At 34.6% G+C, this 18,169-nt stretch overlaps 6 protein-coding genes across 6 annotated transcripts; 4 read left to right on the forward strand and 2 right to left on the reverse strand.

The window, feature by feature from the left end:
* Positions 1-907: 907 nt before the first annotated feature.
* RO3G_01816 (uncharacterized protein) lies at positions 908-1,733 on the forward strand (the record flags this gene model as incomplete). The annotated part of the gene is made up of 3 exons (XM_067656407.1): positions 908-917; positions 1,394-1,410; positions 1,596-1,733. 3 exons carry the CDS (start codon positions 908-910, stop codon positions 1,731-1,733), a joined length of 165 nt encoding a protein of 54 aa, XP_067512508.1.
* Positions 1,734-4,261: 2,528 nt separating this feature from the next.
* Positions 4,262-5,593, forward strand: RO3G_01817 (uncharacterized protein; the record flags this gene model as incomplete). Its single annotated transcript, XM_067656408.1, has 5 exons — positions 4,262-4,373; positions 4,421-4,498; positions 4,763-4,867; positions 4,939-5,230; positions 5,284-5,593. 5 exons carry the CDS (start codon positions 4,262-4,264, stop codon positions 5,591-5,593), a joined length of 897 nt encoding a protein of 298 aa, XP_067512509.1.
* A 1,753-nt stretch (positions 5,594-7,346) lies between these two features.
* Positions 7,347-10,034, reverse strand: RO3G_01818 (uncharacterized protein; the record flags this gene model as incomplete). The annotated part of the gene is made up of 11 exons (XM_067656409.1): positions 7,347-7,418; positions 7,592-7,619; positions 7,752-7,852; positions 7,911-7,962; positions 8,125-8,214; positions 8,270-8,512; positions 8,599-8,703; positions 8,771-8,854; positions 8,914-9,107; positions 9,167-9,238; positions 9,300-10,034. The coding sequence occupies 11 exons, from the start codon at positions 10,032-10,034 to the stop codon at positions 7,347-7,349; spliced, it is 1,776 nt and encodes a 591-aa protein (XP_067512510.1).
* A 1,104-nt stretch (positions 10,035-11,138) lies between these two features.
* Positions 11,139-13,958, forward strand: RO3G_01819 (uncharacterized protein; the record flags this gene model as incomplete). Its single annotated transcript, XM_067656410.1, has 8 exons — positions 11,139-11,602; positions 11,659-12,101; positions 12,166-12,347; positions 12,397-12,617; positions 12,666-13,633; positions 13,691-13,786; positions 13,841-13,879; positions 13,954-13,958. 8 exons carry the CDS (start codon positions 11,139-11,141, stop codon positions 13,956-13,958), a joined length of 2,418 nt encoding a protein of 805 aa, XP_067512511.1.
* A 413-nt stretch (positions 13,959-14,371) lies between these two features.
* RO3G_01820 (uncharacterized protein) lies at positions 14,372-16,801 on the reverse strand (the record flags this gene model as incomplete). Its single annotated transcript, XM_067656411.1, has 6 exons — positions 14,372-15,073; positions 15,124-15,529; positions 15,586-15,978; positions 16,050-16,308; positions 16,360-16,539; positions 16,591-16,801. 6 exons carry the CDS (start codon positions 16,799-16,801, stop codon positions 14,372-14,374), a joined length of 2,151 nt encoding a protein of 716 aa, XP_067512512.1.
* Positions 16,802-17,291: 490 nt separating this feature from the next.
* On the forward strand, positions 17,292-18,082 carry RO3G_01821 (uncharacterized protein; the record flags this gene model as incomplete). Its single annotated transcript, XM_067656412.1, has 5 exons — positions 17,292-17,403; positions 17,478-17,509; positions 17,591-17,685; positions 17,735-17,870; positions 17,918-18,082. The coding sequence occupies 5 exons, from the start codon at positions 17,292-17,294 to the stop codon at positions 18,080-18,082; spliced, it is 540 nt and encodes a 179-aa protein (XP_067512513.1).
* Positions 18,083-18,169: the final 87 nt, after the last annotated feature.

An 18,169-nucleotide genomic window follows, 5' to 3' on the forward strand; every position in this document is an offset into this window, starting at 1 on the left:
ATTCAGTACTGCAAGTAACAACCTTAATAACAGCAGAAGAAGAAGATAAGAAGATAGTAGCAGCTACAATAACACTCCATAAACGACCAAGAAAAATAAGCCTTCTGTAAAATTGCCAATATCAATTCTATGAACAAAGGAATTGAAACTAAATATAGAGATGACCAAATGGAAATACAATATGATAGATCATTCAAATATAGAATGTGCAAGCGAACCTGTAAATCATCGATCCCAACACAAACCCTAGCCAAAAGAAGATCCGATTATTCTGCATTTCAAGATAAAGAAATTATGATCAAGCCCCTTCAATTAGAATATATAAATATACACAAAGGAACCATTTTAATAAAAAATGCTTTTCTTTCTTCTATCTAAAAGACTCCATAGCTTCTGATTTATTCGATTTAACTACCCGAGAAAGATTTTGAAATCCTTAAAAGAACAAACAGCTTGCAATCAAGTTCAAATTTTGATAGGTGCATCGTAAGACAACACTTACCGTACAATATTTATTTTTGTTTGGTTTTAGTAGTCTTATTCTGGTATCACCAAAAATATTTGGAAGGAGATGAAATTGAATATGGTCCTGGCATTAACAAAAAAAGAGATTCTGTCATCCATTTTTAAAGCAAGCAGTCTTGTTGCAGCCACTCAACTTTTGGCAACAATACATTGAAAAGTAGAAACGCATAAAATGTTTTTGCATTTGGCGTACATCAAGCTGTAATTGATATGGGTGCAAAATGATAAACATCAAAGATCCATAGATACTAATTAGAAAAAAAATAGCATTGTATTATGGTTCATTAACGCTCTTCAGACCTCGCATCATGAGACTTGGTATCAGACAAATTTGTATGGAGATGCTTTGACTCTATATTTCTTTTCGACAATAACAACTACAATGTCAATAGGTAAGTCACATTAGTAATGTGTAATGATATAGTATTTGAACGCTAATTTTATGCGTCTTACTTTCTAGGTCAGAATGTCACGCCACTATAATCAAGATATGAAAGGCTAAAAACCAACTTCCCATGAGTACCAAAATACAAGGCTTGATTTTATTGCGCACCACGATGACTTTAGTTAAATCTTTATCTACGAAGATAAGCCTGTCAAGGTAGTCAATAACCAGGTGAAGATGGATAGTGTCAAGTTGGAGCGGCTCAGAGCAAAAACTTTAAAATACTGGCAGTCGATACTCTCTACCTAAGGCGGTAGCCCACGTAAAAGCTATCAGCTCTTGGTTTACCGGTACGACATTAATTATCAATTGATAAAAAATGTTGAACAGCGGTGCTATCGTTCACTATGAAAACTGCAGATGCACAGCTCCCACCTCACTTGACGAAAGCAGATCTGTCAAGGTGGCTTAATTTTTTTTTAGTTGTTTTTTCTTTAAAGGTAAACTCATATAAACCATCTTTTACATATAACTAATTTATCTTTTGTAGAGAAACACTTTATTGAATCTGAATAAACTCTACTACCTGCTATCAATTACAAAAAAGGATTAGGTTGAGTTCTTGATAAACCTAGAAAGAACAGTTGTCTATCGCGAGGACAGTCCGTTCTCCGATAATTCATAGGAAAGCCCCAAGACTGCTGAAGAGTGGGAATCTGTCGAGCAAGAAAGAAAGCTCACACAGGCGGACAAGGAGGCAGCAACCTTGTCTTATGACAAAAATGTTCTTACTAAGTATAATTGGGAAGATTTTCTTAATTGATTTTTGTAAACATATTAAAAATAAATGAATTTATGTACCATTTTTCGAAATTCATCGAGTATTTGACAGTTCTAAGCAATATAACAGGATTAATGTATACGCGAATTTACTGTCAGTCATAATCACCTTTGCTAAGGTACATCTGCAACTGCGCCCAATGTAATAACGCGTTACTTTGCAATACGTTAAACAATACTAAGTTTACGAATGAAATAGACAACAAGTATGTAATGGTCTTTTAGGATAAAGGACTAAAGTGAAAAAAGCTCATATTGCGTTTTAGTTTTTTATTTTATTTTCTATTCGTTGGGGAAGTTCGCGCCAATCCGACGTCCTCACAAAAAACCTGTTTTACTTAAATTTTCATATTCCGCTTCACTCGTATAGAGTTGCAGATGCTAGCAACCAAGTTGTCCAGTCATCTTTTGAATGGTTTACACGCTATTCCGTTAAACATTTTGATGAGTACCTTACAGGCCGTCCTACTTGATCAATATTCATTATATGCGACACAATTTTTTATGAAGAACACGTTGCTTTTTCTTTTTTTGTTTAAACATAATCTTTTAAGGTCCAATTGAGTCCATAAAATTAAAACATACGAATGTCGGCCCGGACGAGGTCAATACGTTAGGAAGTTAATGCTAACAAAAAATCCCTTTGAGGTCAAGAGTAAAAATTGTAAAAGGAAAAGAAATGAGTGGGGACATCAGAAAAGTTAGAGGAATTGACTAAGCCAGATAAGAAGCTTCTGACCACGTTGGTGCTTGGTAGGGATCTATTTGTGTTGGTGCAGCTAGTCTAATTCGTGCAGTATTGAGCATATAATCGGCCATCGTTGTAACCAGGAGAGGAAGACCCTAGAGGGAATCAAAGGATGTAGCGAGAGCCTATTCATAAGAAATGACAGTGGATATTTTATGGTTTCAGACATAAATAGACGATGTTGTATAGTAAGGCAGTCGAAAGTATGATCCTTTAAGAGGTGTTGTATAGAATGATTTAAGCATGGTCTAAGCTTGCCATCTGGTAGTCAACCTAAGATCCACCGTATTCAGCGACTATGTTCTGCATTGGATATAGGTAGCCACTACACTCCTTTTTTTTTAGAAAAAATGTAAGTCACTGTTTTCTTTAATTTTTCTTCTTCGGTATCATTTTGGCACTAGATGTAACTTTATTTTTTCTTAAAATAACATCCTTGGTGACAAAAGTGCTCAAAGTTGCTCCGAAGCAAATATTGGTAAAGCCATAAATATACTTTTTTTTTATAAATGTGCCCTTACCAAGATCACAGATCTCAGTGAGAGATAGGGAGTAATAAGGTATCTTTATTTGTAGAATGGATGAAAGATTATGCAATCGCAGAAAAACTGAAATGGAGGAAGGTTAATCTTGCCGAAAAATGCTTGTGTAATCTTAAGCTAACGTATTTGCCTTTCTTTTTTGCATAATTAAAGTATGTGTAACCAATTCAAGGTATTAAAGATGTCTTTGATTATGAAAGATCATGTAACTTAAAATTCATTAGAAAACGATAGCAAAATGAATCAATGCCAATCAAATCATAATGCAATTAAATCTCCGATTTTTAATGTACCTAAATAAAATTTTTAGCTTTTTTCCTTTTCCTTTTTTCTTTTTCTTTAATTCAATCAAACTATTTCAATGATCCCCTTAGCCTCATTTGCAAATATAATTAGCAAGCCATTAGTAGGTAAAACAATTGCACCATTGACTACATCAACCATTGTACGACAACAGCAATCAAATGAAATAACTGAAAGCTCAATATTAAACTCTTTTCCAAGACCTAATTTACAGCCTACACTTAGTTTCAAATCAGGTTTAAAGGCTTCTACCTGCTTTAATTGCAATGGACCACATTCAACCGAATTCTGTCCTTGTTAGAAATGTATATAGTTTGAGAATCAATTCTTTCTCTTATTTCATTATTTATGTAGTATTATTAATAAAATGTATAGAAGTTGTATAATTAAATAATAAATGGTATAGTTATTAACAGTGACTTATCTTTTCTGATTTCAATAAATCCTATTGTTTTTCTATAAACGAAATCTTTACTTTACACATAATTCAAATTAACTGGAAAATGATTGGTCCAAGCAAAATAGCTATTGGTACTTTTTACTGAAATTGAAAAGATTGGCAATGTATTTAATTTAGTTGCTCCTTAATATAAGAGTATTTAGATTCAAGACCTGATTTAATATGATACAATTGAATAATCATAAATTGACCATCATTTGTCTACCATAATAAAAATGTAAACAAATAGTTTAAAAAAGAATAGAAAAATCAGAATGTATGAATTATGGTATCAATACGACTTACATTGCTATTTCTTAATAGTCAAGCTTGTTTTCATTAAAATGCAAAGTGTGCTTTTATTTATTATTGGTGATATTTGAAACTGTTTTCATTGCAAAGATCATATGACATTACGTATTTTAAACCATGTTTCATGTTTTTTTTTTTATTCTTTTTCTTTTCAGTTTCTGTTAAACATGCTTCAAGAAAAATACATTGGGCTTATATTGGCTATGAGTTCTAGCATATTCATTGGTCTATCTTTCGTGATCACTAAAAAGGGGCTTGTAAGTTCAAAAAGACGACACGGTAATAATAAGAAAACGTTTACTAAAAACGAAAAAAAAATATTAAAGTGTTTAAAGGTTTATCTGCAGAACAAGGCCATATTTCTTACTTGAGGAATTGGACTTGGTGGATTGGCATAGGAACGAGTAAGAAAAACTAAAGGAGGGAATTAGATGTTGTATGAACTGTACTGTTGTTAGTGGCTGTGGGCGAAATTCTAAATTTCTCAGCTTATTCATTTGCTCCAGCTATCCTGGTAACACCCCTTGGAGCACTTAGTATCATTACAGGGTAAAAAAGAGAAAATTTGTTTATATAAAACAAAAGTAAACGTTAAAACGTGTTAGACACTAGGACTTTATTTGCATCCATCTTTTTAAAAGAAAGACTAAGCATAACCGGTAAAATAGGTTGTTTATTGTCCATTATTGGCGCGTTTATTGTAGTACTGCATGCACCTGAAGACAAAGAAGTCACATTAATAGATGAGCTCATCTACTATGCTTTACAACCAGGTAAGTGCCAAAAAAAAAGTAGAGAAATTACAAATAGACAAGTGTATAATAATAATAATATGCATATAAAGCTTTTGTTAGTTATTGTATTCTTGTATGTTTTATTTCCATTTTTATGATATTCAAAATTGTACCTGTCCATGGTTCAACCAATCCATTTGTATACATCATCATTTGTTCTCTGGTTGGTTCAATATCTGTGATGTCCATCAAAGCATTCGGTATCGCACTCAAATTAACATTGTCAGGAAATAATCAATTCACCCATACATCTACTTATGCGTTTGGCTTTACAGTGGTTATATGTATCATGGTGCAAATGAACTATTTCAACAAGGCGCTTGAACTATTTCCTACGAGTGTGTAAGTACATCTTATTGTCGATAAATTGGCTTTTTCTGATTGAATCTGATTAGTGTCAACCCAATTTATTTTGTATGTTTCACGACAGCTACTATTGTTGCATCGGCTATACTATTTCAAGGGTTCAACACAGACAACCCTGTGAATATCGCGTCACTTTTATGTGGCTTTATTATCATCTTTATTGGTATTTATTTTTTGAACTCGACTACAAAGAATCACGATATGGACGAAAGCGAAAGGATTTTAATAGATGATAGCGATGATGAGGAAGATGAAGAAGATGTACTTTTCAGTCAAGAGAGTGATTTGTATAGCCTGTCAGGCTTGAATGATGAAGTTATTAGTCCGAGATCCCGGTAGTTTTTTTTATTATTATCATTCTTATTTGGAAAGGACGGTGGCTGCAACCGTTTTTTTTTTTTCGGTATCAGAGCCAATGAACTCTAGGAATGCTGCAAAAGACTTTACCTTAATATCTGTTCATATGTATTTTTACACTTTGTAATTTAATACATAGTGGTTTATAGATGTCTTACTTTAGCATGACTCGCTTATACTTTATTTATTGTGCTTTAGTCATAGCCCTATTATTATACTCTTATATTTTATTATATGTAAAACGTGGCATTTGTACAACCAGTCGAACTTTCCAGATATCCCTAGATAGTTGTAGACAGATAGTATCGTCTTTAAAATGTAGTAATTTCACCTATTTCATTCCTATTGTCTTTTTTTTATTTATTATTAAGCGCCAATTTGCGTGTGATATATGACCAAAGTCTTTTATATAAGGCACTATTTTGTTTGTGGCTTTGGAATATAAGTCTATGTATGTGATCGAAATTTTAAACTTTTTTATTTCATTTTAAATTGCTTGTGGTCTATAACAGAAATAAATTTTTTTTTCCCTTTTTCTTTTTGGCTTGTTGCAAAAGAGCAATTATTTACTTTTATTATATTAAAAGAGGGTGGTTATACTGGATCAAGGCTTCTCACTCTTTTTGTGCTATTCCGATTTACCCAAGAGAAGAGTAGGAGAGAGTCTTTTGTGCTGTCCATTAAACGAGCGGAAGGAATTATCACTAGCGAGGATTTTGTTGTGTTTAATTCATAAAGCTGCAGAAAAAACGCGTTTAGAAGAGGAGGAGCAAAAAGACACCAAGATCTAGGAGCATATACTGAAGAACAGACCAGCAGAGATTCGAATGATTTTTTTGAACTATATTACTACTGGCCCGACCTTGCATGATGTTAAACCAACACCGCAGAGACAATAAGTGTAGGCCGACAAGGATTCCATCCCATTAGGGCATGCCACTTGACTTTTATTCTCTTTCTTCTATTATAAATGATTTCCTATTAGAATAAAAAGAAGTAAAGTAAAAAAAAAGAAGAAAAAATGATAAGGCCCCCCCTTTGATGATCTTTTTGTACTTTTTTTGGCTTATTTAACGGCGATTGAAAAAATAGCATGTTTAAATGGTTTTTAATTGGATAGGAACAAAGTAGTGATGAGGCAATTAGTTATTCCTTAAATAATCACGTTAAAGAAGGGCGAGCAAGAGAGAGGAGTAAACGAAAATTAAGGTGTAATCCAGCTTTTTTCTTCCTCTGCATCACGTTTAATTTTCAAGAATTGGTAATAAGATGAACAAAATGCGCAATTTAATACTTCGCACCATACAACAACCCTTCCAATCTAGTATATAAAGCTGTGATGACTATCATTCTCTATCAATCTTTACAGTGATCCCAAAATTAACATTAGTTTGTTAAATTAAAATGTTCGGACATTTAACAATCTATAGTTCGTTTTCCCAAATCTGTTTACTTTTTTAATAATTGGTATGTCGTATGGCCTTAGAGAAAACTATGGTTTGGTCCGCTAAAAGCACTGCTTCTATCACTTAGATTTCAAATTTCATCTTTGTATGAAATAAAAATTTGAGATTAAACATGGGATGTGGGAGGATTTTTTTTTTTTTTTTTTGTTTGTTTTGTTTTTTCTTATTTTTTTTTTTTTTTTTTTTTTTTTTTCCCGGGGGGACAAACCGAGAAAGGAATTTAACCTTTTTCAAATTGTGATGTGGGGCGGATTGCATCAATTATAGATCTATAATGCTGATTTCAAAAATAGTGAAGCCTTTTGGCTGACAGATAAAGAGGCCATTTTCACGATTAAAAGCTATAAAAAAAGGGAAATGGCGCGTTAAAGAAATAAGCACTTTTTTATAAATAAACATATTCTGTTTCCCATTTTCCACTTGCTTTCACAAAGAAAAGATGCTTGCTTTTGTTAAAAATAAAAAGAAACCATGTTTATTTAAGTTGCTGCTCAATGAAACGTATATTATATACCTTCCATACCACTAAGCGTAGACTAACACTAAAGTATGGTTGTTGGCAAGCCTTAGTCAAATTCAATAACAGGCTGAGCATGGGCATTTATTTGGCTTCCTTTTATAGCAAAAAGAAAAAAGAAAGTTTATTGTTAAACAAACAAATATGCAATGCTTACAATGTCCATCTTGTAGAAATGTCCATGAAACAGTTCGAGAACGAAGTCCATCTTTCTATCGAGTTCAATACATCTAGTGTATCAGGGTGGACGGAGGACATCTGTGAAATGAAAAAAAACTAAGTACAAGAAAATCAAACAATTTGGCAACTAACTTACTTGTATTTCTGTTCTCTTTGACCCTTTGTCTTGTTCTTCTATACGATCTACACTAATTAAATTATTATTGTACAAAAATCTCTTCTTATTTATATATGAAATATCTAATAGTGTCATGTCTGCATAATGAAGAGGTGCGCGTAATTCATTATAACTATTTTTTTAAAAGGCCAAAAATGAGCTTCATAAGTTGCCTCTTGTTGATTTTACTTACCCTAATAATTTACACTTTTCAAGCAATTCCTCCATATCTTGCTTTGAATATTTGACCAATTGTTTGGCTGTAAGTCGAGTATCAATACGGCTAAAAAGAATGAATACGTTTAAAATAAGTTATAGATGGTGTTCTTAATTCTTACCCTGATACACAAAGTAAATCAAGAATCGATCTCTTCTTTTCTCCAACAATGCTCTTTAATTGCATATTCCCGTCATCTTCCACATTGAATTCAACTTCAAGTTTGTTCAAGTTGGCACGATTTTGTTCAGCATTATTGGCTAATAGTGAATTATTTATGTATTTGACTTTAATAGATCTTTCATGGATTCCTCCATTCAAAGTTAAGGGAGTGAAAGCTGATGTTAATTGGGCAGGTGGCATGCTAAAGCAAAAAAGTGAGATTAATAGGTGAAGGAAGAAAAAAGGGTAAATTACGCGTTGAAAAAAATTGTTCTATTGTTTTTGTACAAATCGACGAGCTTTGAAGCATCCATGCTACTGGCTGAAATAGGTTGTAATAAGTTAGATGTTGTTTTATGTTTGGCTGAATTCTTGCAAAGAAGATGACCAAATCTAAATGAGAACTTGTTTGATTGATATCTTCTTCTCTAAATGTTACATACATATATATTATTCTTACCTTGCTTCAAGAGAAACATTTTTGTATTCATCTTCATTAAATTTACTGAGCAATAAATGCTTGATATCATCCATTGATATGGGTCTTTTAAAAATAGGAAGGCGTTAAATATAAGATAGCAATATATGAAAATTGTTACTTACTTTTTAGCATCTAAATCTATAAACTCAATCGCTCCTGTTTCAGTATCCTTTTTCTGCAATTTGCTCCAGCCATACTGTCGGTCATGTAAGGACATGGCATGAGAATCATGGAAAGGTATCAAATTAAATTCTGCCCCATTTTGTATTATTATTTTGTCTGCTTGGTTCAATGGCTTTTTATTCGTCAATTTTAACTGATATTTCGACGTTAGTCATCTATATAACCCCCCCCCTCCCTTTTTTTGCTGCTTACATCTGTTAATGCCAAACTAAGCAAACGCTTTGCGTTATCCATTGTCTCCTGAGACAGACTTGAAAATACAAACTACACAAGAAATAATGTTAATTATATCAAAAATAAATTTACAACCAGATTAACTCTTTACCTTATCACCATTCAATGAGATATAAGATCCTGACACCTTCGATATATCTGTCAATAAATGTGAAATGCCAGATCGATAGTGCTCGTTCTCTATCGTTTCCTGTGGTACTTGGACTTCATTTTCAACAATGGTCAGATGGGACTTGATATCCTTCTTAGTCTTCTCTACCGCAGTCGGTTGTCCTTCAACCAAGTATCGGGACTGAGATACATCAATGGTAATATTCACATTATTTTTTTCTTCAATCTTTCGGATCGTGTTTCCATTATCTCCAATAATAAAAAAGAGTTCTTGGCGTGTTGCTGGGAATTGCCGCATTACTCTTTTACGTTTTTCTTCCTTGACCTGTTCCACTGTCTTTATTCCCCATATGTTTTGCAAAATGCTGGCAATTATGCTCTTTTTTGTACCCTTCTTGTACATTTCTTTAGATGCCAAGTATTCAGCCAGTTGTTGTCGGTTGTAGGATTTGCTGAGTCTCGTATATAGTTTGTCATACTCCCTATCGGGCAATACACTGGTCTTGGGTCGAAGCGACTCAATGGCTGCTAACAAAACGGTCGTATTGTCCTCGGTTTTTAATGGTTTTTCAAGTTCGGCAACGAGCACTTTTAATCGTTCATCGGGTAAAATCTCTTGAGATTGGCAATAGACTGAGGTTGACAAGTGTCTCTTGGATTTTTGGACAATAAATCGAGCGCTTATATACCTGAAGCGAGTAGAAAGACAAGACATGTATATAGATAAAAAAAAAGGAAAACTTTTGACAGGTGATAAGTAATGGAGAGGGAAAAAAAGGGCTAAAACAGTCACACAACCACATTATGGGCATTCGAAACCCAGCAAAATTGTCCTGGGTTCAGGAATATGCTGTGCAAAGGAATGACAGAGAATGCTCCGCGCAACAGACAAATTTATAAAACTTGCGGTAAAGAAATGATCAAGGGGCTATTAGAAAAATTTGGTGCAGTGTAGTAGCAGATAAAGTAATTGCTATTAAATAAATAACTAGACCTCTAGTTTGTAAAGTTTCCTTTTAGCTTTCAAATAAAAGCAGCACCTCCTTTCTGAAGCATGTACATATGTACGCGGTCTTTGGTCTTGAATGCTGTCAGTATTCAAAGTTTGCATATTACACACACTTTTATTTCAAGCAGTAAATTTATTTTGGCTTGTATTTGTCTTAACAAAAAGTCGCTTTAGTAGTTGTTTTGATAATAAAGCCAATCCAACATAATGTCATGCAAGTAAATCCTTTTTCAGAGCAATTGCGCTTTTTTGTATTACAAGTAGCAATTTATAACCTGCCAAGTTTTCAGTAGGTGCCTAAACTCAAACAATCACACGTTTATAAAGTTTTTTTATTTTGGGGAAAAAAAGGATCAGTGCGCTCGAAATCTCGACATAATAATCTTATAATAGAGAAGGAAAACAAAAGTCTGTAGAGTAGTTTAATAGATGAAAGAGTTTATAAATTTTTGCAAAAAATTACTTGGGTTTGAAAAAGTGGTAGTTCAAATGCTCTTGCCAGAAAAGCAAATTGAGTTTGAAAACTCTAGAAACCTGTGACTTTGGCAAAACAAAAGCATTTTATTGGTCAGATCGATTTCTCACTTTTTTGCTCAAAAAGTTTGGGTGGAAAAAAGGGCTCCTATGGAAATACAATTTTTTTTCTATTTTTTCTTTTTTTTTCCTAATTAACACAAAAAGTTACAGGGTAACTATTTTTTTCTCATTAACTCTCATAATTATTTACTTTTGTTAATCTTTTTCAAAAAGATCCTGTCTTTTATTTTTTCCATTTTAATTGACCTTTGTTTCATCTGGCTCTTTAGTCTAATGACAAAGTCCTTACAAGTACCCAGCAAGACAGTTCAAACCACAATTACTTCTACTGATAATAACAACACAATGAATATCAACAACGATTGTACTGCCGCGTTGAGTACAAAAAAGAAAAAGAAGAATAAAAAGAAGTCCAAAACGACAACCAACAGTAGTCAAGCCAAGGCGCAAGCAGATATGGTAGACGCCATGATGAACCACCACGTCATTCGACACGGAGAAAACCACGCAAAAAATATACAAAAGAAAATAAAGAATAAAAACAATCAAAATGAAGATGATAGCTTTTGGTCAAGTACGAATAACACAGAAGAAAGACAAAAAATTCGTGAATTTTGGTTGCAATTGGGTGAAGAAGAAAGAAGATCACTTGTCAAGGTTGAAAAAGAAGCCGTGCTGCGTAAAATGAAGGAACAGCAAAAGCATAGTTGTAACTGTTCTGTGTGTGGTAAAAAGAGGTAATATCTTACCATTCGTAATTATAAAATATCTCATGTGTTATGTTTACAAGTAGAACAGCCATTGAAGACGAGTTGGAAGTTTTATATGATGCCTATTATGAAGAATTGGAACAATATGCTAATCACCAACAACAAACCCGTGGCTCATCATCATCTTCAGCTATCGCTTCTCTACCTCGCTCAGTTAGTTATATTCGTGGGGGTAGGATATATCATAATGGCTATGACGACACATTAGACGAGGATGATGATGAAGATGATGAAGAGGACGAAGATGATGAGGATGATGAAGATATTGATATACTAGGCGATGAAGACGAAGATGAAGATGAAGAATACGATGAAGAAGAGGATGATGATGATATCATGACTCGCCCTCCAATATCAGCATATCCTGAAAAGAGTCGATTTGAGGAAATGACACACATTCGGCCTTCAAAGTCTTCTTCTACCAATGGCGATCATTTTAGCTTTGGAAATAGTCTTACAGTCAAAGGTAAAATAAACCTCCACAAAAATTTTTTAAAATTAGGCTGAAAATTTTTCTCCTTCTCAATAAGGTGGTATTTTAACAGTGGCAGACGATTTATTAAAAAATGACGGGAAAAAATTTCTTGACATGATGGAACGTCTTGCTGAAAGAAGAATGCAAAAAGAGGATATATCTTTGGAACAAAATACTAATTATTTTCAAGAAGAGGATGATGATGATGAAGAAGCTTATGAAGAAGAAGAAGACGAGGTACTGTATAGATCAGATAAAAAAACATGTTTATTAACTGTCCATAAAGGATACCCGCACTGAAGAACAACGCATGGAAGAAGGACGACGTATGTTTCAAATCTTTGCTGCTCGCATGTTTGAGCAAAGAGTACTGGCTGCATATAGAGAAAAAGTAGCTCAGGAGCGTCAGCAAAGACTTTTAGAAGAGCTTGAAGAAGAAGATCGTCTTCGCGAAGAGAGAGAGGCTAAAAAGCAATTAGAAAGAGAAAAGAAAAAGGACAAAAAGAGGTGAGAACAAAGAAAAAAGTAAAAGTACGCGAACTCACAATCTTGTAGACAATTAAAGAAACAACAAGAGGAAGAAAGACTGGCGCGTGAGGCAAAGAGAAAGGCCGAAGAAGAGGCACTTCGTAAACAAAAAGAAAAGAAGCTCGAAGAAGAACGACAGAGACGTGAACAGGAACGTTTAAAGAAGGAAGAGGAGAAAAGACAAAGAGAGGAAGAGCGTCAAAGGAAGGAAGAGGAGCGAAAGCGAAAATTGAAAGAAGAAAAAGAACGCGAAAAGAAGCGTAAAGAAAAGGAAGAAAAAGAACGTAAAGAGAGAGAAGAGAGAGAACGTAAAGAAAAGGAAGAAGAGCGAACAAAAAGGGAACATGAAGAAAAGGAAGAGGAAGAGAAAAAGAAAAAACTTGAAGAGGAAGAACGATTAAAACAAGAGGCATCCAAGTCAAATGCTGTTCCAATGCAAGACAATAGTTCCTCCTCGGCTGATTTTGAAAGTAGACAACAAGCACTTATTGAAGCTCTTGTTGGCTCTTCCTCAAGACAACCTAATTTTATTGAACCTACCAATATCCAACCACCTCTTACTCCGCTGCAGCCACCTCATTCTGCTTCACTTTCTCTCCCTCCTCAGCCATCTCCCTTGTCACATTTACAACAGCAACAGCCATTTATGCCAATATCACGTCATTTAGGAGGGGTTCCCGCTCCGTTTGTTTCAAGTTCACTTGAACATCCCTCACCTTTATCTGATCCTAATGTCATGGGATTGTTTCACAGTCGATCGACCACAATGAACTCACCTCTCCTGTCAGAGACACCTTCTACTCGACGATCGATCACTCCTATTGCCCCCATTGGCCAAAGACTTCATCCTGGGCATCGTGCACTCTCTGTACAGCCTACTGGACCGATCGGCTCACTTCAAGATGACACTTTGATGGGTAATAAGCGAATGGAACCTGAAGGAGGAGCTGCTCGTTCCTTCTTTTCTAGTTTTTTGTTTGGTGAACCTACTAAATGTAAGTGTGCTTAAATAGAAAATCAAACCGAGAAATATAAACTATAGTTTTGTATAGACCATAATAATACCATGTTGCCTAATGATACGGGAATAATGCAAGATAATAGAAGATTTTCAAGCGATAGTCAAAACCCTTCCAGTTGGACAAATGGTAAATTCCCTTCCGATTATAAAAAAAGTTTTTAAATAACTTACATTTCTATAGGATGGACAGCTTCATCGTTACTATCAGACAATGTGCATGGTAAATTATTTGGTGATGCCTTGGTAAGTGTATCGTTTTCTATTACAACAAGATGATTAAATGTCCTTTTATAGCCTGATCGTACAGCAATTACATTAGAACGAGCTAAAGTGGCTTACCAAAAATTGAATGAGATTACTCAAGTCAAGATGTTTACAGAATACCATACACTTGTTCAATTGCACTGTATGATGAATGATCTGTACATGGATTTTCCTATTGACATTCGAGAACTATATGATGTCTTGAGTTCACCTATCAGTGGATTCCAATGCCTTCATCACGGTCAACATGGTATTGTGGTTCTGTACGATGCCAATTCAACCTCACCATCCCATTCCTCATTATTATTACCATCTCATCCTCCTCCTTCTTTGCAACCACCAGGCAATAATGCCCCTTTATTTTCATAATAGGAAATATTTGTACTTTATAATAAAAAAAAAAGAAATGCATTTCGTGTTCTTTTACATAAAAACGTTCAAAACTTTATTATTGATTCCAATACTGTTGACGATTGGTAGCGGCAGGCTGTTGTTGATATTGAGGATACTGTTGATAAGAAAGCATCTGGGGTTGACCAAAAAAGTTGTTTGCATATGGATGCTGCATTTGCTGAGGCAATTGTGTAGAGGATTGCTGACCAGAGGTAGGCTGTGAAGTAGCAGTAGCATGATTCGCACTGATATCCGATTTTTGAGTAGGTTGCGTCGATTGAGCACCGGAAGAGGGTTGCTGGCCCAAAAATCCTTGTAACTGCCCTTGTTGACCGTACATGGTCTTTTGATAATCACTTATTCCAAGATCATCATAGCTAGTCATTGTTTGATTGTAGAGCTGTGATTGCTGACCATAAGGACTGCCATAAGGTGATGATTGTGCAACAGCAGCAGAGGTAGGTTTACCAGCAGCAGCCGTGCTTGTAGTAGTATGTTGGTACATGTTTGGGTACATGCTCTTGTTCATGAAGGGCTGACCATAAGCAGATTGTTGGTAGGCACTGTATTGGTTGGGCATGTAGTAGTATTGGTAGTAATGAAGATTGTTTGGATACATTTGCTGAGGCACGGTTTGACTTTGAGTGGTAGTTGTACCGGTTGTCTCTCCAGCAGCAGTGTACTTTTCACGTGTTTGATAAGGGCTTGGAGAGGTCGCTGGGGAATGATGACTGAATGCAGTAGGATCATAGTAGCCCTATAAATTATCATTAATGCTTTTTCAAGTTGTATAAACCAGATATATACCATAGCGGCGGCAGCTCTTTGTGCCTCAGCACCATAAGTACCATAATCGGGCAAATTACTCATTGGGTTCATACCAAAGCCAGAGATGCCTGTGTGTGGTTGATTGAGTAAGTAGGAGCTATAAGCAGAGGATAGCTGATCCATGCCAAAAGATTGTTGTTGTTGTTGTTGAGGGAATTGCTGCTGAGGAACTTGTTGAGGAAGTTGCTGTTGTTGAGGGTGTTGGTAGGTAGCGGCAGAAGGAGGAGCGGCGGCGGCTGTGGCATTTGAGGCTGGAGCCTCTTGTTGTTTGAGGTAAGAAGGTTGCACAAAATTAGGATCACTACCAGTAACTACGTTACTTGCTGCAGATGCAGGAGCCTCAGCCACAGGTTCTTTGGTGTTGCTATCCTTTGATTCTTTTTTACTATGATTATTACTAATTTGTTAGCATAAATCAACTTTATCTATCTCTACACTCACAGAGTTTGAACGTGTTCTTCTTCCACATTTAGTGAACTGAATTTGACATCCAATGCAGAAATGTCTGATGTTGGTAAAGTAATAGGTTCTTCTTGACGAGTAGCTTTTTCCTCTTTGTTATTTACTGGTTCGATCTCTTCGCGACTTGGTTCTTTTTCTTTGGCAGTGATTTTTGTTGAGCTTTCGTTAGCAAGGGTAGACCATTCATCCACAGAAGGGTGTTCAGTAGTAGCAGTATTCCAGCTATCTGCATTCCAAGCTTCTTCTTTAGCAGTAGAGTTATTCCAGCTATCTTCATTATTAGTTGTATTCCAGTCATTATTTTTCGATTGTGTCACAGAAGGTTCATTGTTATTTGTATCTACATTTTCTGGTTCCATTTTAGGCTTTGACCTATAAAAAATTTTTTAGTTTCTTTTTATTACACACACACATGCAATTCCATGTGTGTAAATAAAATGTACTTTAGAAGGCTTGCCCAAGTCTTTGGTTGATCATCATTTGAATTATCATTATTATCTTGTACAGGAGCAGAGGAAGCTGTCCACTGATCGTTTGCTGTTGGTGTATCCCATACATCGTCATTTGTATCATTCGTTCTTGCAATGGATGCCCATGAACCTCCAAATGAAGCAGAAGAATCTTGCTGCTTATGATTTGTGTTATCCCATGATGATGAACCCGAGTTTATCTTTCGTGTACGATTGGAAGTAGTGACCGGTACTAAAACCATGATTAGATTCTATGTTGCATAGATATAATCATCAGGATTACCTTTTCCCTTGGTTCGATCATGATGTGTTCTTGATGATGGTGTAGTACTAGGTTTAGGTGAGTATGAAGTGATGGTTGAAGATTGTTGATGTGGAGAAACTGTGGTAATAGCAGCTTTTGCTTTCTGTGCTTCTTTCTTTGATTTCTTTGTTTTCACTTCACCCCATTGATTAGCGTGCCCTATACAGAAAATTAGGATACACTAAAGAAAAAGAGAAATAGTAAGCAAACCTTCACTAATTCTATCTATAGCCAAGTCCAGATCACCATTTGCTTCTTCCAGTACAAATAAGAGGTCGTCGTCTGACCATTCAGAAAATAAGACTTTGAGTGTTGGTAGTTTTGAGGAATGTTTAGACTTGAGTTTCTTGAGATCATTTTGTTCAAAAGATGAGCTTTTATTCCTTGTGTTTTGTGTTGAGCGTGTTTCGTATGAAGTCATGGTGTGAATTTAACTGCTGTAAATAATTAGAACATTGCTCTTTTGTTTTTTTATGAATTTTATTTTATACCAAAAATATATCTTATTTCTCTTCTTTTTTTTTATTTTTCTTTTTGTGGAGAAAGAAAAGAAAAAAATAAATTCAACCGTGGTCGTTAAAAAGAATAAAGAAAAAAAGAAAAAAAGAAAAAAAGAAAAAAAGAAAAAAAGAAAAAAAAAAAAATGAAGCAAAGCCTTGAGTATTTCAGATGAATTGTCTGAGTGTAAAACCACCGAAAATAGACATAAACCAAAGAAGTTCCTTTTCAGTTGATGTGATATTATGACAGGTCAATGCACTTTTTTAAAGGCAAGGTGTCAATTATAGCTTCTTTTGGTGAGAAAATAATGGTGTGTTAATTTTGTTGGACTGAACTGTGTGTGACACAAACATTTCATATAAATACAACCGTTTACCAAAATTGGAATTTGCATTGTTTTCTTTTTTACAATGCGCACCTTTGAAAAAATCATTTTACGCCCCTACACTGACGTAGATAGTCAAGATGGTATCAATACAGAACAATTCTTGGAAGCAACAGAAGGACTTATCAACATGTTTGGTAAAATAAAATAAATAAAATGAGTTACAGTTACTCATTACAAGTAGACATGTTTAATAGTAGTGCATTCCTAGTTGTTCAAAATGACATGAAAAACAATGCTCAGGTTTATATTATAAAATATAACAAAGAGAATAAAAACTAAATGAAGAGAGATAAATAGAAGATACATAAAAGATATATAAAGAGTCCAACAGAAAACAAAAGCTTAGAAAGTTTAATGAAAAATGAGGCATCTTTAAAGACAAGACCAGCAACAGAAGCTATTTTATGGCTAAAGAGGTACACAATGCCCATAGAATAACAATGAGTAATTCTTTGCTTTTTATAGAGGACTAGACTTTACAGGACAATCATTAATGCATAGTTTAACGCATCCAAATGATGAATTGACAGTATCCTTTATGCAAGCTTACGATAAGACACTAAGGCCTTATCACAGCTTTATTGTTCGACCCTTGTTTAATGTAAGCTGGATATCTTACTATAGCTTAGAAGATTAACATTTGATTAGTTGGCTATGAACGCTTGTCCTTGGAGAAAAGACTTTTATAAAAGCATTGATGTGACAGATGAAGAATCTGTTGAGAAGATGAAAGAGTGGCTAAATGGGCTTTCAGGAATCATAGATCAATTAAATAGAGTATTCGATGAACACCCAGAATATACAAAACATTAAATCAATTATAAAGTTATTGATCAGCAGAAATCTCACGGTATCAGTCTGATCTTTTCACACATTTTCCAATATTTTCTTTTTGTTATC

Source organism: Rhizopus delemar, genomic scaffold (genome assembly GCF_000149305.1).
Source record: "Rhizopus delemar RA 99-880 supercont3.1 genomic scaffold, whole genome shotgun sequence".
NCBI classification, from domain to species: domain Eukaryota; kingdom Fungi; phylum Mucoromycota; class Mucoromycetes; order Mucorales; family Rhizopodaceae; genus Rhizopus; species Rhizopus delemar.